Raw genomic sequence first — 24,946 nt, 5'->3', positions numbered from 1 at the left:
TACTGCTTTCACTCTGTATTGTTACTGGCTTTCTTCCTAAGTCTCATGTACAGAGAGAGTTATTTGTTTGGGCTGATTGGTTTTAACCATATGTCCCATTTTGCTTGGAACAATCCTGGTTTTCACCTATTGTCTCAGGGTAATTGCAGTGGTTCTTTTAACTTGTAAAGATGTCCTGGTTTGGTAATAAAGGACATGGTCACCCTATTAATCAGTCACCATCAAGTATAGAGGATCTCTGTGGGGCAGACCTCTTGAATGAAGGCTACCTCCTTGGCATTGCATAGCCTACAGATGGTTGTTTTCAGATGAGGTGTTAATCTCTTGTTTACCCCAGCTGTTACCAGAAGAGAGGGTCTAATGACTTACTGTCTATAAGGAAATGACAAGGGGTGGCATGTCCTCAGAGAGATGTTTAGGGTAAGAAGAAAGTATGAATACATAGAGCAATATGTTACTTACTTTATGGAACAGCTGGGCCATTGGAGTCTATAGCCACGGTAACTGTCTATTCAGATTGCAAAGTGAAAGTCAAGAATTTATTGCGTACTGAACTCGGAAATCTAAATCTGTGAACTGAAGCTCAATATCCTGGTGAACAAGTTCCAAATTGAGAAAAAGTTCTTTTGATATGGAATAAAATGTGCTGCCATTATGTAAAGTTACACTAAAGTTCATAATACGAGTTAGAAATAGGTCTTCCTGTTCTTCACCCGGCTCTCTAGAAAGATCAGAAAAGTTTTTTGTTCTCCTATTAGTTTACTCAGGACCATTGGTTGCTCTTTGTCTTGTGATTTTTTTTTCTTTTTCAGTTCTGGCTCCATGCTTTGCCCCTGTTGGACACTCAGCAAATATTAATTAGTGGTTATGAAGGTTATTCTAACAGTGTCAGGAGGAAAAAAAAACCATGTGATTAGTAAATCATGCACACCTTGTTCACTTTCAAATGATTCATACTATTTAAAATCACTTATTGATTCATGGACTTGTAGAGGACATATGTCAGAATAAAGGAAATTCGTTTTTTTGGTGTTTATTCCTACTTTTATGACATTTGTGGAAATTGATAACATAAGAAACTAATGGACAAGTTAACTTTTGCATTGCCTGAGATTTGTAGACTTGTAGACCTAAAATGAACCTAATATTTGGTTGTGATCCTTCGACCTGAAATGTTACAATCCTGGCACCATACTTGAAAACAAGGGTCTGTATTTCTTCTCATAGAATCAAGAGCAGGTGGTGAATGTAGTGGAACATAGCAGTATTTCATTGTTTCCCAATTCAATAGATTGAGTTATTTAGATGATAGAATAGCACACATTAAGTCTCTTAGGAGAAAAAAAAAGATGGGTTTGGGGCAGGGAATTTTCTTGTGTAGAACAAGAGAATCTGTGGGAGAATAATGAAAAAGTTTAATGAATTAATGGTGTGAGACTTGTGGCTTGCTGATATACACTCAATACGAGGTCAATAAACTTACACTTGATACAGAAGAATTTCTGAACAGGGAGAAATGTGAAAGGTGGTATTGGATGAAACTGACCAATGGTCTTGAGACTGGATGAGAAGAGGGGTAGGAGTGATGGAGAGTCAAGTGCAGTTACAGTTGTCCTGATGAGAAGTGATGAGCAGTGAGCTTCCGCGAAGTTCAGCAACTGGAGAATGGTGGCTGTAAAATAGAACCAGAGACAAATTAAAAACTTTATGAAAACTATACATACAAAACTTTATATAGTTGAATAAGTGGCATGAAGAAGAGAGGAATTGAAGATGTTTTAAAGCATAGATTAGGTTTGAACTATATAACATTACCAATATTTGATTTTTCACATCTACCAAAGTGGTAGTTTTATAGAGTTCCTTGTAATACACACCTGTTAAAAATTGCTACTCTCAAAAATAGATAATGGCATTAGTGAGGAAGCAAGAATTATAAGGGTAGCAATATTAACAATTAAGTGAGGGCAAAGGTTTATGTGATTTAGGGATTTTCAAAGCTCTATGCTGGGAGCAGAGTTAATTGTAGAACTCATAAGAGCAAAAGGAATGAATGAAAGAATAATTAAATAAATAAAGGCAAATTTCATGATTTATTTTTTGTTGAAATTTTAAATGTGTACATTTTTATGTACTAAGTGAAAGTCCAGATAAAACAATATGGCCTTTGAAACTGGACTAAGTAGTGCTTAGTCAGTACAGAGAAACTTTGGAAGATTGATTACTTCCTCAGCCAGTTTGGCCCTGACCTGAGCAATTGCTCAGTTTTGAATTATTTGGATATTTAGCAAGAAAAAGTATTTATGTGAATTTGAAAGGGAATCCAGAGGCATGTTTTTCTAACTTTTATAGTTATTCTTATGTAGCTATTAAGAGAATAGACTCAAGTTAATTAAGAAACTAAACAAAATAACACTCACACATACATGTACACACCACTGATGAGAGAACACTTGAGATCTTTGGGGAAAAAAAGGCAGGTATATAATTGTGCACTGTTTTGAAATACCCAGCTTTTCTGAATTACCTTGAAAAACCTCTACTTTTCTTCATGTGGATCTTATTGGTGAGTCCTGTATAAATTAGTCTTAAATGTCCGACATGTGCTTCCGGAAGAAAGAAGATAACAGTATTACCAGATTAGGTTTGTGATGCTCTCAGCAAACCAGGGGTGGTACCATGTTTCCCCAAAAATAAAACCTAACCGGACCATCAGCTCTAATGCGTCTTTTGGAACAAAAAATTAATATAAGACCCGTGATTATATTATATTATATACCCAGTATTACATTATATTACATTACATTACATTATATAAGACCAGTTCTTATATTATGGTAAATTAAGACCGGGTCTTATATTAATTTTTGCTTCAAAAGATGCATTAGAGCTGATGGTCTGGCTAGGTCTTATTTTCGGGGAACCATGGTAGGAGTCTCTGAAATCTCCCGCAGACCCCTTTGAAAATGATTTGGAGTCACCAGAGCAGTTCTCCAAGGAGGCATGTGACACTAAGTAGGACCAAGCAGCAGCTGAGGAAAGAAGTTTACATGTTTTAGGGTGGCAAATTGTCAGGGTTTTTCTGCTCATTTTCTATTCAAACTCACGTCCAGTGCTTCCTGCAAACCACAGAAAACACTGGGCCTGTCTTCTCTAAGCTCAGTGAATGTGGGACAGGGGGCGAAGTAGAATGGGTTCATTCTCCAGGTTGCCTCCATTTGCATATTTTATTGGGTCTTCAAAGAAGCAGCTCATGAACCATATAAGAGTGTGTGTGTGTGTGTGTGTGTGTGTGTGTGTGTGTTTTGTAGGAATATTACATTTTGAGTTGTTTATGCTCACTTGGGGTGAATGGGGTGAATGTTTCATGTTTAATCTCACTCTGTGTCCCCACTGGTTAGGACTATTGGTTTATTCAAAAGAGATTTAGTATTTAGTTTCTGAATTTGAGGGAGTTGGGAGATAAATTGGGAAAATAAGCCTCTAGGCATACAATAATTAAAGAACAACAAAAACAGTTTATATTCGTTGTTGGAGAGTAAGTATTGTAGAGGTCTGAGAAGGGGGTTTCTTGTGAGCAGATATAGTCAGGGAAGGCTTCTTGGAAGAATGAAGTTCATGTTTCAGAATGAAATTTCAATGACATTGGCATTTGTTGAGTATATACTATGCCAGTCTGTTCTCAATAATGGAACTAAAATGTGAGTTATAAGTAAGAAACCATGTTGGTGTAATTCTCTTTATATAGGTTAGGTAGAACTATGTAAATGCTTTTGGGTAATTGTGTTCCTTAAAACAACATTATGACCACCACATTTTTTTTCTTCCTGCTCTTTAAACCAATTAGTTCCTAACGTTTGCTTGGTTCCATTGTGATTCCCCTATGGACCTCTATACCTTCTGTACGTGAGGGTTTTGTTCAGGAAATTCTCCTCCTTTATTGAGGCTGTGCTTCTGGGAAGGAGTTCAAGGGGTGCTCCTTCAAACACTGTGAGTCCGCTTGCTCAGTAGCAATCGTTCTAACAAGCAGAGAGTTTCAACTTTGCAGTTCGGGCTACCGAAAAATAATCCGGTGCCGTTTACCAGAGCGTTAGAGTCTTCCGAATTTATGCCTCAAATGAACTTTTATGTCTGTGGTGCAGAGGTTGCTTTCGTCTTTGGTCTGGATCCAATCACATGGAGTGGGAACATCCCAGTGTGTCATCATTAGAAGTGCAATCCAAACCGCTCATCAGTTGAACCAGCTCATATTTCGTGAAGTCACATCTGCTTTATGTCTGTGTTTGTTCAAGGATAAAAGGAAAGAAGCACCAGGCCTCCTTATGTTCCCACGTTTTCATCTCACAGGCGAGGAGCAAGGGAAGTCTGTTGCTCATCAGCCCTGGATAACATCAAACAAAGCCCGCCCGTTCTGGCAACGCGGCAGCTCATCTTCAAGTGAGCAGGAGAGGCCTCTGTGACCCTTGAGAATGTCTGTAATACTGCTACCTGGGAAAGAGTTCTCACTGTCGCAAAACATTTCATCTGAAAAAAAGTTGCATCTGCCATCATTTGCCTAACTTTCAACAGGAAAATGTTGCCACTCTATATAAGTGAATGACGTTTTCCCCTGCAACAGTGTTTTCCTCCATACTCACATTTTCCTTTTAAAAGATCCTGGTAACCACTTTCTAAGGAAGACCACGTGTATGTGAAGACAATCAAGAAAAGAGAGCTCCTTTCCTTTTGCTTTATTGTTTTTGTTTTACTTTTTAGGCCTGCCTGTCACTGATAGGACCCAGTTAAATTGCAGGTTCCCGTAACTGTGTCTTTTAGCCCCTGTTTATGGTCAATATAATCCATCCAGGAATTAATATAACTAATATTTATTCAGTTCTTTTTTCACTCATTTATTTATCTGTGTGTTCATTCACTCAGGAAACATTCACTGAGTACCTACTAAGTGCCAGACATTTATAAGGTGGTGATATACCATGTAGAAAACTACAAGTTGTGATAAAAAAATATGGTGAATATTTAAATTTTAAAAAATTATTACAGTAAAAGACACATTACCATTAATCCTTCTCAAAATACCTCCCTTGCTTCGAACACACTTATCCCATCATTCTTGCCACTTTCTGAAGCAGGTCTGGAAGTCTTCTTTCATGAGTGTCTTTAGTTTTGCTGTCATGGCTGCCTCGATGTCCTGAATCAATTCAAAACGAGTGTTTTCCTTTCATGGTCATTTTGACTTTGAGGAAGAGCCAGAAGTCTCATGGTGCCAGGTCCGGTGAATAAGGTGGATGAGGACACACTGTAATGTTTTTATTCGACAGAAATTGCCACATACCAGAAATTTTTAAAATTTGAACATCCACAATATCTTTTTTTTTTTTTTTTTTTTTTTGCAGTTGCAATATTTTTTATTACTTAGGCTTGGAAGTCACACATCATCAGTCATTTCCACAATATGCTGTTGGTTACAGAGATCAATTCTGTTTAAATCTGAAAGAAGACTGCATTATGGTAGAACTACTCGAGCCTGACTACTATACTCGTCTAAGCTTTATTATATTTATAAATTGTATAAATTAATGAATTAACACAATATCTTTTGATCACACCTGGTAAAGTAGGGTAACAGAGTGCTGGTTGGAAAGGGGAAGCTGTGTTAATATTACAAGGGAAGGCCTCACTGATATTTGAGCAGAGGCCTGACATAGGGGAGCGAGCCGACTCTGCAGAAATCTTTGGGAAAAGGCAAGGGCCATGGGAACATCAAGGTGAAAGACCCTGAAGTGGGGTGTCCTGGATAAGTGCCAGGACTAGCAAGCAAGAGGAGTGGCCTGGGATAACAGGTGAGGTCAGGAAGGTCTTGGAAGGTGATGGAAGTGGAGAGCCATTGGAGGGTTTGAGCAGAGGTCAGATAGGACCTGAATTTGGAGAGGCAACAGACAGATGCGCAGGGGCAGAAACAAGGAGACTTGTAAGCAGTCTGTGGCTGTAGCCAGGGGAGAAATGATGGTGATTTGGATTAGGTCAATGAGTTGGTAAGAAATCAGATTCTAGATATAGTTGAAATGCAGAACCGTTAGGGTTTTTATTATTTTGTACACGAGGTACAAGAGATGAGAGCCAAAGATGGCTCGAGCGTTTTTAATCTAGGCAATTGGAAAGGTAAAATTGCTACACTGAGCACTTAGTATGTGCTAGACATTATTCTGTGGGGTTTATATGACCATCGGTTATGAGTTTCAAAAATTTTTGCCCCATATATACTATGCTGAAATAAATTCAACAAAACATATACATAGTAAGTGTAAGCTTAAGTACTTCAAGTTTAAACTTGATACAGTTTTACATATATGAATTCACGTAACCACCATCTAGATCAAGATATAAATATTTCCAGCTATGGAAAGGTTTCCTCATTCCCTTCCCTCTCCTTGTCAATTCCTCTGCTAAAAGTAACCACTATTTTCACCCTCATCACCATAAATTAGTTTTGTTTGTTTTTGAACTTTATGTAAATGAAAACATATTGTACGTATTCTTTTTAAAATTAAAATTTTTATTGTGATATAATTCATATACCATAAAATTCACCCGTTAAATTGCACAATTCTGGTTTTCAATGTATTCACAAGTTTGAGCAACCATCACTACTCTCTAATTTCAGAACTTTTTCATCACCCCCAAAAGATACACACATTAGCAGTTACTTTCTGTTCTCCTCCTCCTCCGACCTCCGGCAACCACTAAACTGCTTTCTATCCCTATGGATTTGCCTGTTCTGAACATTTCATGTAAATGGTAACATATTTTGTGACTGGCTGCTGTCACTTAGTGTAATGTTTTCAAGGTTTATCCATGTTGTACCATGAATCAGTAAATCATTCCTTTTTTATGGCTGAACAATATTCCATTGTGGATATGCCGTGTTTGTTATTTATCCTCAGTTAATGGAAATTTCGGTGTTTTCCAGTTATTGGCTATTATGAATAATGTTGCTACGTACATTCATGTACAGGCTTTTGTGTGGACATACGTGTTTAATTCCCTTGGGTATATACCTATGACTGAACAGCACGTACTTGTTTGGGGCTGGTTCTTCTCTTCAACATTATGTCTCTGTAATCTATTTGATGTTGTTGCATGTCCAGCAGTTGATTATTTTTCATTACATTTTAGGATCTCATTCTATGAACACACCACAATTTGTTTATCCATTCTCTGATTGAGGGACATTTGGGTGGTTTACAGTTTGGGTCCATGATGAATAATACCACTCGATAATGTGAACATTCTGTACATGTGTTTTGCTGGGCGAAAGTCCTGTAAAGGACTTTTGGGTAAATACACAGAAGTGGGGTTGCTGGGTTGTTCTTTTTATTTATCTGCTTTTCCAGATCATGCAGGCATGCTTGTTCATGTTGGTGCTGGGCACTCCCTTGTCTTGCAGACTTGCGGCAGGAGTTGTTTCCTGCCTGGGCACACTTTTAGGGCCGACTCTTCTGCTTTCTGCTCCTTCTAAAGCACCTTGTAACAATCCTCTCTTTCCTATGTAATTTTTCTTTTGTTGATTAAAAAGGCAGTTCGGCTCATGGCTGCCTATGACTCGCTATGTGTGTGTAGTGACCAGCCTGAGAGCTTAAGATGATGTGTAATGGTGTGTTCCCTTACAGTAGTGGTTACTATGGGCTTTTGAGGGGCCCAGATCCCTCTCAGAATCTGATAAAAGCTGCTAGCCCACTGATAGAAAATGCACCTGCAATCTCACACACACACACACACACTTTTTAAAATACTTTTTAGGGGTTTTGTGGACCTCTATGAATCTCATCCGACTGTGGGTTCATGGTTCCCAGATTAAGAACCTTCTCTATTTTGTAATGCCTTAAAAATCCGTACTCTTCAGTATTCCCTTGACTCTTTAAGATCTTTTGCTCCAGGCTGTCACTGTGTGGATCATATATATGTGAAGGACCATATAGGCATAGATATATATATAGATCAGAAACCCTGATCTAGCTGGCAAAAGAGGTAAGAATTACTAGCACTCACAAAAGTCATTGTAATTGTGGACTCGTTCTTTTCAGTTTTGCTAGCAGTTGAGAACTTTTCTAATTGTATCCTTCACTAGTCCTGTTAAACAGCTTCACTAGAGGTGAAAAGGATTAGTTAGTACATTGCAGTTGAGCTGGATCCTCCCAGCCTAAGAAGGCTTGGCTGCAGGGACAGCTGGCAAGTGAGTGCAATATGCTTGCCTCTATTTCCCTCCCTCACTGGGAGCCTTCTCTCCTCAAGCCTGGGTTTCTTGTCTCACGTTTTCTTAATGGGTGGATAATTGGGTTCTACCACTCAATCTCAGAGTTCCATGGAAAGACCATTGTGGGCGAAATGAAGCAGATGATTAAACAGTCCATAAACACACACACACACACACACACACACACACACACACACACACACTAGATCTTTTTCTTGGAAAAATGAAATTTTTTTGTTTAAAAATTTATCGGTTTAAAAATTTTACCGAAATAATAAAAAGTACAAAGTGACAATCATTTTCCTTCCTCTGTGATGCCCATTTCCATTCCTCAGGGGTAACCACTGTTAAGAGTTTATCCTCCCAGTCAGAGTTTTTATTAAGCTTATAAAGACAGGGTGTAGGTCTGTTTGTTTCACGTTATACAGTGCTGGGCTGCTTGCTTCTTCCTCTTCGCAGCGTAACACAGGAATGCTTCTCTGCGTAGGTGCTTATCTACCATCCTCTTGTCTTGTCTTTCTTTTTTCTAATGCTTATTTTCCTTTACTTACTCACTGTCAGAGTAATGAGTTGGCACCTTAACCTCCAATGATGACCAACAAGTATTTTTAATAACTATGAATTCATGGATTTAAACATATTTGTGTTTTAATCCAATTCAGTCATTAATCTTGGTGTTCAGATAGTCTCATCTTTGTTCAGTGGGAACCTCTTCACACTCCTTTGACATGACTCAGCAGTTGTGTTGGCTTCCTCACTTCTAGGTATGACAAGTGATTTCAGGCAAGTCTTTTCTCCAAATTAAAATTAAATTTCGGATTAAGCCCCAGTTGTATTTCATGCTGTGTTTAGGAAAATTTGTCTCACTAGGTTTAACCAGATCTGCTTGCTGCACTCTTGGATGTGCCATGTCAGTTAATCACCAAAGAGTTTTGACAGCTCCCTTGTGCAGGGAAGCCAGCTAGATCCAGGTATGTAACAAATAAGTCACATCAGTCTTCTTCCTACTATACCAAGTAAGCCACAACCCAAGCAACAAACACAAATCCTTATGTCTTCCAAGTTTATCCTTTATTTTAAGAAAATTTACGGGAAACCAATGGTTCATAGAAATGTAAGCAACTGAGGGCCACATACAAATATAGTCATTCATTTTTTTCAGTTTATTGTATGGTAATTTACATACAATAAAACTCACTCACTTTAAATGCTCAGTTTAATGAGTTTGGGTAAATGTATACAGCGGTACGACCAACACTACAATCATACTTCCATTACCCCAAAAAGGTTCTTCTTGCCCCTTTGTAGTTAATCTTGTCTCACCCCGTTTCTAGGCAACCATTGACCTTCTTTTGGATAATGTAATTTTACCTTTTCTAGAATTTCATATAAATTGCATCACATTAAATAAAATGTAATCTTTTGTGTCTGGCTTCTTTCACTTAGTATGGTGTTTTTGAGATCATCCATGCTGTTTCATATATCAGTAGTTCAGTCTCTCTTTTTAGCTGCGTACTATATCAGTAGTTCAGTCTCTCTCTTTTTTTCAGCTGCATACTATTGTTCCATTGTTCGTATATACCACCACATTTACGGTTGGGTTGTTGACTCCCTTTTTTGGGCTATTATGAATAACACTGATATGAACATTTGCATACAAGGCTTTGTGTAGACATGTGTTTTAATTCTCTTGAGTAGATGCCTTGGAATGGAATTGCTGGATCATATATTAAATATATATACAAAAGATATAACCTTATCCAAAGAAAATAATACATTTTAAGCACAGCTTTATAATCATAAAGGGAAAGTGAGAAAGAAAGAAAAAAAATTTAAGAGCAAGTTCAGAGAAGAGATAAAGAAAATAGTGGAAAAAGTGACATGAGAGAGGGAAAGGAAAAATGAGTAGAAAAACAGGAAGAAGGAGATAAAACAAAAAAGAGAAATGGAATGAGAGAGAACCTAAGAAATGGAGGACGAGAACATCAAATAAATTTAAAATTATAGAGGGGAAAAGAAAGAGTAGGTTGGAAAGGAGAAGACAAAAAACATGCAGGGAGAAGAAAATGCCACAACTGTTTCTTGTATTTCCCAGGTTCTATTTCCTGTATCTGCTACTCTGTTATCTTAGCTCTCAGTTCCCTACTTTTCATATCCAGTCTGCTTTCTGGAAACGCCATCTTTCCTCCCACTTCCCAATGCGTCAATATTTTACTACTCTGTCTTTCAAACATGCAAAATAGCTGGGTTGTGTGTTTCCTTTCCCTCTTGAGAGTATAAAAGCACAGACTTTGAATTTAGTTGTTTGGGTTTGAATCCTCGCTCTGCAACTTGTGAATTCTGTGACCCTGGGCAGAACTTAACCTTCAAGCTCCAGCTTCACCATTGGTAAAATGGGAATGATAATAGTTCCTGTCTCACGTTTTTCTATGAAAATGAAAGAATTCATGTGGAGTCCTTATCACAGAGTTTGACCATTCAATGCTGCCTGCTGTTAGTGTGTGTGTGTGTGTGTGTGTGTGTGTGTGTGTGTGTGTGTGTTTCTTGGTTATTATTCCTTTTACCTCTGATTCTCTGCTCATCTTCTTTTAATCTGGGAGTATTTAACCACACCAAAATCATTCAGTGACATATCACAACCATCATGTTTCTGAAGTTCAGAGATATAAACACAACTCTGTATGTTCATCTGGAATATAAAGTTGGAAGTAATAATAATGAATATTTACATAGTGCTTTAATTTTGAACATTTTCACCTAGTACTGACAGATATTTAGTAGTAGAAGACTTCTACAGGGTCCAGGGCTGGAATTTCGTCGCCTCTGTGAGACACCACACCAAACCACAATGTGATAAATACAGCTGAAGCAGGTGTGAGGGCTGAGCTTTTTATCAGTAAATACAGGATGTGGACTCTACCCTTCATGCCAATCACCTCTGCCACGATTCCCATCATAAAACAGAAGGTGGTATTTGGAAAGGGGCCTCCTTCCCAATGCAGGATCCCTCTGCAGCATTTCTTATCTGCCTCTGCCTGTACGCTATTGTGAAAGTTTACTTGTGTCTGATTAATTTGTAGTTTTTGGATTTTTCCAGTTGCTGGCAATATTTTCCTTATATTGAACAAAATTTTGCTTTGATTCTGGATTAACATAGAAAATAATTCTTCCCCCTTTGACATGTAGATCTTCAGCTGTATAAAGTGAGAGTATGCCTAGTGCTTGTTTTCTCTGTCAGGCAATGTTTCTCAGTTCCTACTATTATTTCTTTTTTATTTTTATTTTTTTAAATGAAAGTTTATTGGGGTGACAATTGTTAGTAAAGTTACATAGATTTCAGTTGTACAATTCTGTATTACATTATCTATGTATCTCACATTGTGTGTTCACCACCCAGAGTCAGTTCTCTTTCCTTTACCGTATATTAGACCCAGTTTATCCTCTTCTAGAGCCCCCACCCCCTTTACCCTCTGGGAACTCCTAAAGTATTGTCTATGTCTGAGTTTTTGTTCCTTCATTTGTTTGTCTTGTTCTTATGTTGTTTTCCATTTTGTATACCACATATCTGTGAAATCATATGGTTCTCTACTTTTTCTGTCTGACTTATTTTGCTTACCATTATAATCTCAGGATCCATCCATGTTGTCATAAATGATACTATTTCATGTTTTTTTTTTACTGCTGAATAGTATTCCATTGTGTATATATACCACAACTTCTTTATCCATTCATCTGTTGAAGGATATTTTGATTGTTTCCACGTCTTGGTCACTGTAAAGCTGCAATGAACATTGGAGCACACATATTTTTATGGATAAATGTTTTCAGATTTTTGGGGTAGATACCCAGGAGAGGGATTGTTGGGTCATACGGTAATTTTATTCTTAATTTTTTGAGGAACCTCCACACTGCCTTCCATAACGGCTGTACCAATCTGCATTCCCACCAACAGTGTATGAGGGTTCCTTTTTCTCCACAGCCTCTCCAACACTTGTTACTATTTGTCTTGTTGATGATAGCCATTCTAACAGGGGTGAGGTGATATCTCATTGTGGTTTTTATTTGCATTTCTCTGATGATTAGTGATGTTGAGCATCTTTTCATATGTCTGTTTGCCATTTGTATGTCCTCTTTGGAGAAATGTCTCTTCAGGTTTAATTTTTAAATTAGATTGTTTGTTTTTTTGTTATTGAGTTGTATGAGTTTCTCGTATATTTTGGATATTAGCCCTGGTTGCCTCTTTATTTTGTCGATGGTTTCTTTTGCTGTGCAGAAGCTTTTAAGTTTCATATAGTCCCATTTGTTTATTTTAGCTTTTACTTCTATTGCCTTTGGAGTCAAATTCATAAAATGCTCTTTGAACCCAAGGTCCATAAGTTTAGTACCTATGTTTTCTTCTATGCAGTTTATTGTTTCAGGTCTTATTCTTAGGTCTTTGATTCATTTTGAATTAATTTTGGTACATGGTGACAGATAGCAGTCCAGTTTCATTCTTTTGCATGTGGCTTTCCTATTCTCCCATATACAGATTTAATGCAATCCCCATCAAAATCCCAATGGCATTTTTAAAAGAAATAGAACAAAAAAAATCATCAGATTTAAGTGGAACCACAAAAGACCCCGAATAGCCAAAGCAATCCTAAGAAAAAAGAACAATGCTGGAGTTCTCACACTCCCTGACTTTAGCTTGTACTACAGGGCAACAATAATCAAAACAGCATGGTATTGGCAGAAAAACAGACACACAGACCAATGGAATAGAATTGTGATCCCAGAAATAAACCCACATAAATATGGACAAATAATTTTTGACAAAGAAGCCAAAAACATACAATGGAGAAAAGACAGTTCCTACTATTACTGATTTCTATACTTTGAGTGTCTTCCCATTTGCCTAACTTCACATACCGGCCACTTGTTTGAGCCTAATGTTCTGGATGTGTTCCTACTTCATCTGGTTGAAACTCCATTCTTCTATCAATCAGCCGAGAATGGTCTCATCAGTTTTCGGGTCCCACATCACAGTATTCATTTGTTGTATTTGGGGTGGTCATATACTGTATTGTCCAAACCGGGACACTTTTGAGAGTGAGAGAGGATACAGTTAATAATTAGGCTCAGGGATGTATGGTCATTTTAATTATTGTCAGTTGTAAAACATTGCTCTAAAGTTATTGTCCAGTGACTCCTGAATTATCTATAGAGGTAGATGCTTTATGATGGTGGTAATAATCAATAGAAAGCTAGTCTGACTTGGGCATAAATCTACAATAATGATGAGAAGGACTTCATGATCATTTTTGTTCTGATGGATAAATCTCCACTCACAGAGGTCCTAGCACAACAAACTAGTTTTGTTTCAGGTCTTCCATGTGAGAATAGTAATTAATTCAGTTCCGAGACAATGAATAGCGAACAATTCATTATTCAATCTAAATATCTCTATGACATAACTATAAATTGACATAAAATAGCCTGTGTTAGAGGTGTTTTTGTTTTTTTTTAAAGTTAGGCCAGGCGTTATTATTATTGCCATGTAAAACTGGTATAAAAAGGCAAGCCTATCTCTTTAAAGTTAATTTATCTATATTAACAGTTTAATTTTTCAGCTATTCAAAAATCATTACTTTCCAATTGGAGGACTTTAGGCCATAAAATTCCCTGCCCCAATGTTCCTAGCTTGCTACTTCACTACTTCTATTAGGTCACAGTTACAGATATTCAGATAGTCTCTTTTTAACACAGTTTTGGGTCCTTGCAGAAGTTCAGCATGTCTTGAAGTACAAAATCAGAGAAAGCTAGATTATCATGTTGTGTGTTTTAATTTCGGTGACTGTACCCAGATGTATTTTTTTTAAAAGTTTTAATTTGACAAGTATTGAGCATCTTTTATTACTTTATGAAGATGGGCTTCGGAGACAGATTGATCTGGATTAACTCTAAAAACTAGCATTAGGGTAGATCTCTAAAATGTTCTGAGTTTCTCTTTCCTCATTTATAGAACTAATGCTTACCTCAAAGAGTTTTTAAGATAAATTAATGAGGTAATGTATGTGACAATCTCTGATACATAGAAGACACTGTAGAAACACATACTTATAAATAAAAATATATAAAGCTATTATATGTGTGTGTGTGTGCATATACATACAAACATTCATGTATGTATGAATTCATTTCCATTTCTTTTCTTTTGCACTTGATATTTGTGTAATGGGATTTAGAGACTTGTATTTGATTTCTGAATCAGTCTGCTTATTACACTTTTTTATTTATCAGTGTTAATGACACTTTGATAATGGAAAATTATTGAAAAATTATACATTATGATTTTTTTGACAGAAATTCCACTTATGGCTAGTGTAATGGTTTGCTTAATTTTATAATTAAATCTTGAAAAGAATGAAAATTAGCATCGATGTATTTGAATTTTATTTTTCCTCACACCAAATGAAGCAAAAAAAAAAAAAAACAGTTTCATTTGTTTTTGAGTATTTACCCATTAATGTATAAATCAGGTAATTAATGTTTTTGAGACTAAGATTTTATAATATCCCTATTGATGTCTCAACATTTAATTATATATGCACATGCAGCATATTTTCCATGAAAAGCCATTCATTGGTTTCTTTTGAAGTATTACAACTGTTGCGTGTGTCTGTGTGTGTGTTTACACACACACATATATATATGTGTATATATATATATATATATATATATATATATATATATATATATTCATAATATGTCTCTAGAAGTTGTATTATGTTGACAGACTGTAATGGGATGGAAACCTAGGCAGATCTTACTCTCTGGCCAGTGATTTATCTAATGTCTATATTTGCTAAGTCTATTAAGAAGTGCTCTAATAAATGCCTTAACAAGTCAATCTTTAATGGACTAAAATCATGTCTATTGTGAAAAAAGAGGTATTTTTAATGTTTGGTGATAAAAATGTTTTTTTTTTTTTTTTATGAGATCCTCCTGTGATAATCAAATTGAAGATGAGGGAGAGATGTCTGATGGATGCTGTCTTAGGACTTTTAAAGCTGTTGTACAGATGCCAGATTAGATACGTTCTAAATAACCTTGAGGCATATATATGTAGAATTGTAAACAACATTTCATATGAGACAGATTTTGAGAGCTTCAATAAGACACACCTGCTCCCAAACGGCACCATTGCAATGGCAGAACTTTGAATTGGGTTCAGAGGATCTCGGTTCAAATTCCTTACCAACTTTGTGCACTTAAGAAAAGTCTCAGTTTCCTTCTCTGTAACATGGAGAAAATGATCCTGGTTAACTCTTAAGGCTGTTGTGAAGATCAAATGGTCTTTGTTATTAATATGTAGTTCTCGTTATAGTTTATAAAGTGCTCCCTGGTGGTGAACTGTAATGAATAAACCAAGTGGTACTAACATCCCTACCACCTAGGGGCCAGTCACGTGCCAGGGCATTTAAACATCCTATGTACGGTTGAACTTGTTCATCTTTATAATTTATTTTTATCTAGAGATTCTATCATGAAGGACGTAGGCAATTCACTCTCTGAGTTTTTGCTTCTTTATCTCAGAGAAGCGAAAGGTCTGGTTTTATCAGAAGCCCCTTTGAGTTCTAACTTTTTGGTATTCTACAAGCCTGTAACTACATAAGGCCATTTCTCTCCCTTGTCAGCAGTAAAATGGCTGACTTTAGCCTAGAGGAAGTTATCCTGCAGTTTTCATGGCTGCCCATCCATGTGTTGTGATACATTTTAATGTTTCTTAACACCTGCAATAAATTCTCTTTGGCAACATTCTAAAGGACACTTTCCCTCTTAGATACACTCTCTATAATTACCTTAGGCTATGATCAGAGGAGGTAGAAGTTTACTTAGAACTTTCTGTGCTTTAGCAAAACACACTCCTTTTTAAAACCTCTAAGCATAAAGAGTATTAGTTCCCAAATACTGTGTTTCAGGATGCGTTTTGTAGAAAAACTGAAAAACAGAGAGCTACAGTTATATTTTATTTTTTAGGCCAGTTAATATGTACCTCTCCCCAACCAACTCTGAATTCTAATTGCTCCTCGTCTGCCTGTCCCTTACCCCAGGGAGAGTTTTCTTACCACTTTCCATTTTATCATTGGGAAGGTCCCATAGTCCTCATTGAACTCTGCTGCATCCTGTTTATATCATAAAGAGAGAAAGAAAAGCTCCAAGACGCCCTCCCTCCCCACCTTTCTCCACGTGGAGATAATAAAGCCCTTGGCAACCTGTTCTCTTGTAATCAGTATGAGGTAATTTTATAAGCTACCATGAAAGAACCATTTGTTGAATGCCCGCTTTGTGACAGGCATTTGCTGATGGTTTAATATGCCTTGTCTCATTTAAATCTTAAAACATGTTTAGGAGGGAGGAGAAATGAAAGTGTTCCTTCCACCATTACCAAAGGAAGTTGCTGGCTACTAGGTAACTTGAACTTTATGTATAATAACCCCAAATGGAGTCCTGTAAACAGTTGTGGGGTGCAGAAATTGCCTTAGATAGAAAAATTTTAGAAAGTGCTTTTACAGGTGCAAAGCAAGCATTTCAGAGCTATTTAGATAGGGATTATAAGTGGAGGTTTAGACCAGTTTCCTGCCAGATTTACACAGAATCATGTGGGAAGTTTAGTTCTTTGACTTACAATGTTACATGCTGTGCGTTATGTGCTCCGCACTATTTGAATGGCTTTAGTATTTTTCCCTCCACTAGCATTTATAAGTAAGCTAAAGCTACTCCTGATTCTTTCAATTTAAAGTGAACACTTCTGGGAGGGGGGAATTTCCTTCCACAGCAGTAAAATGAATGAGTGAATGAATGAATGAATGAATGTTCTAATTCTAAGGCATTGTTCTTATAACATTGCCTGACTGAACAGAGCACGTTTTGTCCGATATCTGGCATTTCTGAACTTGTGCAATTCTGCAAAATTTTTGGCCTCAGGTCTTAAGGTTAAGCTTTTTAAAAAATTTAACTCAAATGACTTCCTTTTATTTGTGCTTTTGGTGTTTGCTCTCTGAGGCCATCCTTTCCTTTTTGATTTTTCTTTGAGTCTTGAAATGCTGAAGAGATTGTCCTTACTTAATTACCGAATGACACTGGGCCCCTTTCTAATTGGAACCCTCCTGTAAAACCTATTTGTTAGCAGTGTATACACCTGTAATGTTAAAGAATAAGCAGGCCAAGGGTGGATGAGAGTGGGAAGCTCTGAAACAGCTGGATTCCTGCTTGCTGGAAAAACATGGGAGGCTTGTGCAGGGCTCCATGGGTGCTGGTGTTAGTGATTGTATCTGCATATTTTAAAAGATGGTACAAGGTAATGGAGATTATATCTGATGCTCACTGCCATTCTGTTTCAGGATATTTGAAAATTTTGTATAGAAACACATTGTGGCACCTCACAGCAAAGGGGCAAACACCTTTTTGTGAATTGGGCACTTTCGGTTTGTGTTCAAGTTTTACCTGACAACTACTTTTTGTTGCTCTTTGCTGAGAGCTCTGTAAGGGTTTTGTTATCTCTCAATCTTAGTGAAGCTGTTGCTGAAAAAATGAAACAATATTAATAAATACCTTGCATTTATAATAGGGCTGTAAAGTTCATAGAGTGCTTGCACACAGAGTATCTTTTTACATATCTCAGCAGCCCTGTGAATTAGGCGTGGCAGGTATTATTAACACTTTTATTATGCAATAAATTGAGAATCAGACAAGATATGTCACTAGCCCAAGACCAATATACTTTTTTTTTCTAAAAGAGGCAGAGAGAATTAAACACACACACACACACACACACACACACACACACACACACCCATACACCCATCACCAATACCACCACTACCACTGACAAAAGCATTTTTACAAAAGTGCCCTGCATTCCCTCTCATGAACCAAAATAGTCCTGCACTATTAGTTCCCATGCAGAAACAGATTGGTTATTTACTGTAATAGAAAATGAGATGTCACCTGTGGGAGACCATAAAACTAAGGCCCTGCAATTAGAAAGGGCTTTTGAAATCTAAGGCTTTGTACCTCTGACAGAGTAGGTGGAAGTTGTTCATTTGATCACCATCACTTTCCCTCGTCCTTTACCCACCCCCACATCTAATAGGTTTTTAAGCCTATTGATTCTGCTGTTGCCTTTGGAATCTATGGCTGCTCCACCATTCCTCAACAGTCCAAGTGCCGATCCTCACGGTCCTTTAGCATGCTGTCATTGGGCTTTTGTGCTGGTCTACAAACATGTATTTGTTTGTGCTTGAAAAAATTTGTATATTCTCTTTGTAGTTGCAAACATATATAAAATAATTTCTAGGGCTTATAAGATATGTTGCCAAGAAAACTGTTTCCAAGTCTATTTATTTGATTTTCACACATATATGTCAAGTGGCGATTCTTGTGTCATAATGTAATTTTGAGGGCTTCGTAGCTCACATCAAGAAGGTGTCTGTTTTCTGCTACTTATAAAATATTTACTCATGTACATAAATAACTTTTAAACCAGGAATTAAGAATTATAGCCTTGTGTGTATATGGGGGAGAGGCAACCGATAGATTTGTGTTTATAATTACAAACTATATTTAAAAAGTCATTCTGAATTTTTAAAATTCCTTTAAAAATGTACAGTTGTATAGCTTGGTCATTTATGCCATTACAACCATAAGTAAGTGAAATTTGCAAAGCTATCAAGTCCATCATTTAATTTTATAATGAATTTAAAGAGAATAATAGAAAGAGCATGTATAATGTGGTGAAGAACATGGCTGAAGTCGATATTTGAGTTGACTGAATTTTATTTTTGTGATACCTATTTAAAAAAATGAGAATGATCCTAAATATTAAAACAACAACCAAAATAAATTTGTCGTATTGAATTCATACAATTTTTTGTGAGAAAAATGAAAATAATATTTGGATTATCTATATCATTACTCCTTTGTAATAGGACATTGGGAATTGACATTTGTTCTCGATTGTAATCCATTCCACAAACATGCAAAATTATTAGCATATGGAAGAATTCTTTAGTCAAACTTCTATTTTCCTCATTAGAAGGATAAACTATATTTTGCTTTTTGACTTAGAGATATCACTAATAATATTATTCCACTATGATTTCCTATCTTGATATTGAGTGGTAGCATTAGGAATATAATTTTGGTTTAGTGTTTTCTTTTTTTGTTTTTTGCTTTTTTGCTTTTGTTTTGCCTTGTTTTGTTTCTTACAACACTCTGTGTCTTAGATTTCCATACCATATTCATCCCAGGTAGGTGGAAACTTGGATGGATAACTGAAATGTGATTGTTGTGATTGCTGTGATTGTGTGTACTTTTTGCATCCCTTTGATGTCAAAGATAGATACCATGAATAAATAATTAATTGTGCAAGATCAGGAAAGGCAGTGAAAGTCACTAATGTTATTCTATTTGCTTTCTGAGGTCAGGTATCCCATTTTAATTAAGAACTGTCTTCTAATATAATGATTACATTGGTTTGATTTCTTTATAAACTACACTAGCTAAAATATCCTTTAAGAAAATTAAATTAATGAAGAACGGGGTATTTTAGCAGTCTAAGAAGTTATGTGACAAAGGATGTTATTGAGAGAACTTAAGAGTTGGCCAGAGGATGGGCTAGATGACCTTTAAATGTTTTTTATTGTTGGGGATTCCAAAATTCCAGTGCTAGGCTAAAGGAAAATTTATTTAAGAAAGACTGGTCGCCTTAGTTACAGTGTTTTTGTTTGTTGTTTTGTCATAGACTGCCTCTTTAAGGTATGCCCTATGAATCGATACTCTGCGCAGAAACAATATTGGAAAGCTAAGCAAGCCAAACAAGGGAACCACACAGAGGCAGCCTTGCTGAAGAAATTACAGGTAAGGGCCAGGTTTCTATTTGTCTGGATTAGGCTAGACCAGGTACAGCAATAACGAAAAATCTATTTTGTAGCTTAGTGATTTTACTCAATATACAGAGATTTAGAATAGTTGTAGTAACACATTAAAACTGGAAGGGACTTTTAAGTTATAGGTTGTGACTATGGTATGGAGGTAGTAATACATTCCTACTGCTGTTTTTTAGGGTTTGCCAGACTAATTCAGAGATTCACCTCTAACTGCAAAACAACTCAAAATCTCTATAGGAATATTAAATCTAGTTATATTTTACTTGGCATTGCACTTTTTTTTTTTTTTAAGAATATTGAGAAAAAAATAAAAGTCTGGTGTTTCTAATTTGGGCTGAGTGTAAAGAATTTTGTATCGTTACAATTTCTATTACTTTCAGAGTTTAAACTGTACTTTGAGACTTTTGAAATTTACCTACTATCCTGGTTGGTTTCTCTACCAATATTCCTTCTGAAAGTAATTTTTATAAGACCAGAGAGCCTAGTACTTTTCTGAAGTTTCCAACATAAAAGCATTCCGAGATATTTCAGCATTAAATTGAGAGAATTATCACATTGTTGTAATCATGTATTTAATTATTCCTCCCCACCCCCAAACACCAAGAATAAACCAGTCAGCCTATTTTATTCATGGTTATATTCTTTGCTCATATAAAAAAACCCCAAAACCTTATTTCTTTCTCAGTGATTATACTCTGTTTACTATGTTTCCACACTGAATATTTGATAATCATTTTACAGCATGCTGCAGAACTGGAACAAAAACAAAATGAATCAGAAAATAAGAAACTGTTGGGAGAAATCGTGAAATACAGTAATGTTATACAAGTAAGTATCTATTTACTTTCTCTTAAAAGAGGTGAATATTTTATTGGAAATTTGCATACGGTAGGAATGCCAAATAGCATTAAGATTTTGGGATACAATAGTTTGTTTTTTGGTAGGAATTATAGATATTGTGATATTTTCAGTTGCTCTTCACCACACTATTCTATATGTTTGGGAATATGCCTACTGTGTACACATAAAGAAGTGAGCTTATCTAGATGTATGCACAAGTTATTACCTCAAAAGGAAGGAGATGGGGAAACATAATTTCTAAAGGCCCGTAAGAATATAGTCCTTTAGTATTAGTGGAACTAAGGTGTAACATATGAAGCTTTATCTTTTTATTTTGTAGAGGGAAGAACCTTTTCAAATTGTACTTTTAGATGGAAATCGCCCTTGCGTTGTTATTAGAAGATCTTCTATTTCAATTAGTATGCACACTGATTTATCTCAACTGCATTCCTTTCTTGTGCTTCACTTAGATCTTTAGATTTTACTTGGTTGTTTGTTAATATACGCCCCACCTTGTTCCAAAAAGAATGTAAGGCATTTATAAAAATACCGCATAACAAAATAAAAAAGAAATAAGTAAGGCAACTGGGTCAAAGGGAAAATAATTGTTAAATGAATAGAGTAAAATTGGGTAAGGCAGGTTTATAAAAACCATGTTGTAAAGTCTGGTAAACTTGGGCTGGAAGCCTTTTTGTTGCCCCTTAGCTAAAAGGGAAACATAATGTGTTACAGCTTTCACATAGGAGGCTAATAACAGAGAACTAAGTCAGAGGTCTAGAAGTAAAAACATTCCCAGGAAGAAGACCAGAGAAGTACTTCTCTAAAGAGCTCTCTTAAAGAGAACACTATTTAATATAGTAAACAATAGTAAATAGTACAATGAGGCATTTCATAGAACTCTTTAAAAAAATAATATACCCTGATGTTTTGTTAATGGATCCGAGTAGTTCTCTGATGGAACAAGATGAAGGTGATTGGCTGCGTCTACAGCTCCTTGAATGTATGAGTGAATCTAATGATAGATTATGTGATACCTGGGGCTGCATGTCCCTTGGACAATCCTCCATAGAGTTTCTCTTATCAAGTTTGATGACTATTAAATTCTGACAAATGAAGCTTATTTTGCTGAAGTGCAAATATTTGCATGACTAGTTAGGGGCTTCGTCATGGGCTCTAACCTGGTGGATCCCAAAGGAGTGGGTTGGCCCAGTAGGGTTTTCGTTGGTTTATGGTAAAATGAGAACCAAGGATGTTATAACGAGTTTTTCAAAAAGCTGATTTCTTTTTTCAATTAAAGAACTACTCTGTATTTTGAAATAATTTCCCTCTGATCGTGCATTAAAATAACCATTCTTTTTTGAAATTGTAGTAATAGACAGGTAGGTTGTTTTAGTTTTCCCACTCAGTAGACTAATGTTTTGGAAAAATTTTGTCCATACAATCCAAAAATTCCAAGAAATGGTGCTTCTATTCTCGTCTGAAAAGGGGGTGGACTCAGTACCGTCTTGTGGAAGTTGCACAGCTTGTTAGGACGAGCAGCCTGCCTCCTCGCGGAGGAAATATTCGGGCTGTCCGCGGGCAGGGATGGTTCATAATACTAAGTAGGTCCATGCATTATTTTAGTGTCGTAGTTTTTCTTTAGGATATTCTGTTTTTGTGGTTGTGCGGGAATTGAGAAAGGATATGGTTTGGGGCAACCTCCATTTCTCCTTTGAAAAGCCTGGTTTTATTCTATTATTTATCAGTAGATGACTCCCCTGGTTTGATTTCCTCATGTGCCTCCTACATTATGAAGCAGAATTAGGGGTAGAGATGAGGAGGATCCAAAGAAGGGCATCTCAGAAGGATGATGAGTGTGGAGTCTGAAAAGAGCTTCTTAGTTTAATCTGTAGCCCAAGCTGCGCTATGTGGGCGCACGGTGTGCGTATACGTGTATACGCGTATTTAACAGAGGTGCTCAAAGAACAAGGCAGTAATGTATGTCTTTTCCCTACAGCTACTGCATATAAAAAGCAACAAATATCTGACTGTCAACAAGAGATTACCTGCTTTACTGGAGAAAAATGCCATGCGTGTGTCCTTGGATGCTGCTGGAAATGAAGGGTCGTGGTTTTATATTCATCCCTTCTGGAAACTGAGAAGCGAGGGTGACAATGTATGTAAATATGAATTTAAGAGAAAAACAGTGTGTTCATGAAGACAGTAATTCTTAATAAGTGAGAGAATCAAGAAAGTGGAAAGGAAGAAACTAGAGTTTTCAATTTTCAACATATTCTTTTTATGTTAACATCTTTAGTAGGTTAAAAGCATTTATTTCTAGTACAACTTGTACTCAGGAATTGTAAAAGGACAAAGTTCAGCTAATTGAAAACTCATTTCCAGCTAGAATTTCTGTCAGAGAACTTAAGTAACCTCAGTATATAGTGGCTGAGCCTGAGAAGAGAGAGGCAGAGTTTGCATCTCTGCCTAATCATGGAGGAGGATGGCTGTAAGAAAGAACTGTGCTTAGAACGTGGTGTCTCCTCCTTTGAATTAACAGAGTAACACAGTGGATCATGGCAATATTTCATTTTCTGGCTCCATTATCAGCTGTTTACATCTATAGTCCATGCCTCTTAATAGATGTGTAATGTAGAAGAAAGTGTAGATTGGCACCTTCTCATTGACAATGAGATTTAACATATGATGTGGAATATGTGCATATTGTATCATGTAAATTTTAGTAGTTCCTAAAATATTTGCCGCTGCTTTATAGAGTAGGGAAAATAAAAATTATGTGAAATGAGTCAGTAGGCTCAATAGTTAGATATTTTTGTGTGTAATAGATAAAGTATGAGGTGACAGTCCCTAATGCTGGTTGACACTGAATACTGGAGTAACTTTCCTAAATAGAATACCTTACAAATATGGGATCAAGTGATCAAGAAAAGTAGTTGAGATTTAAAAAAATGAACGTTATAAATTCAGAGCAATATAAAAATATAATTACTCTGGCAAAGTTTTCTCAGTACATTGATTACATTTTAAATGTTGTAGATGTCTCTTGTCTTAGAAATGTCTTCTTTTATAGTGAATCTATTTTTCCAGTGAATTTTGAAGTACAAAGTCAATTCAACAGGATGCAAGCTTCATGGTTTAATTTGGTTAATAAATTATCTGGTGATATCCTCCTTAGGTAAGGTTTGGGAGAAGCATGGCATGCAGGAATGGAATGCACTTTAAGCCCTATGTTGGATTCCTTAAGATATAAGTCCTACTTTTTTCCTTTTGGCATCAAGTGATGTGTGCTGTGAGCATGATATATATTTTAATTTCAGTAGGTAGTTAATTACAATCAACTCTCAGTTATTCAGGGACTGATTATGTTTACGAACAACCTATGTCTTTGGATGCCCTTTTTTGTAATGCTCCAGTCCCCCACTGAGTGTTTTCCCTGTGTGTAGGTGGTTGATGAAAATTGAATGTCAAAACAAAACCTGAGCTTAATCTATGAAGGAATACAATGAAATGATTGGATAAATTGGAACCCTTAGATTAGCTATAGATTTTATTAATGCATTTTATCCTGTTTATTTATCTATTCCTTTCCCTGCTCCCAAATGCCTTTACAGAGTCAACAGAGAGTTGAATGTAATGAACTATTTCAAATAATTAGTTGCATTGGGGAAATAAAAACAACCTACCATCCAAACACTCCATCTTGGTTAAAATGGACAATATAATTGTTAAGTGCAATAGAAATCCTCCTTATGTAGATGTGCTCCATAAAGCATGGCTAAAACAATCTTCCACATTGCTTTTTGCTGAAACGGCTCACTGTTTTTTTCCTCACCACTGTGTAGCTTTTGTCTGTGATTAAGGATCTGTGAAAGCATAAGCACATCCACAGCCGTATATTTACCACATAAATACTTGTACTGTAATG

The 24,946-nt window shown here is 36.3% G+C and overlaps 1 protein-coding gene across 1 annotated transcript in view; it reads left to right on the top strand.

Moving 5' to 3' along the window:
• The window catches only part of ITPR2 (inositol 1,4,5-trisphosphate receptor type 2), a 432,120-nt gene that overhangs the window by 65,221 nt on the left and 341,953 nt on the right, over positions 1-24,946 (top strand). Inside the window, exons 3-5 of the mRNA XM_019737570.3 lie at positions 20,037-20,152; positions 20,923-21,009; positions 23,018-23,176. Coding sequence (XP_019593129.2) covers positions 20,037-20,152; positions 20,923-21,009; positions 23,018-23,176 — 362 coding nt within the window. The remainder of the gene's footprint in view (positions 1-20,036; positions 20,153-20,922; positions 21,010-23,017; positions 23,177-24,946) is intronic.

Source organism: Rhinolophus sinicus, chromosome 1 (genome assembly GCF_057876585.1).
Source record: "Rhinolophus sinicus isolate RSI-liver-muscle chromosome 1, RSI-T2T, whole genome shotgun sequence".
Taxonomy (NCBI): domain Eukaryota; kingdom Metazoa; phylum Chordata; class Mammalia; order Chiroptera; family Rhinolophidae; genus Rhinolophus; species Rhinolophus sinicus.
Note: the sequence above shows the minus strand (reverse complement) of the source record. Positions and strands in the feature narration are given on the sequence as shown.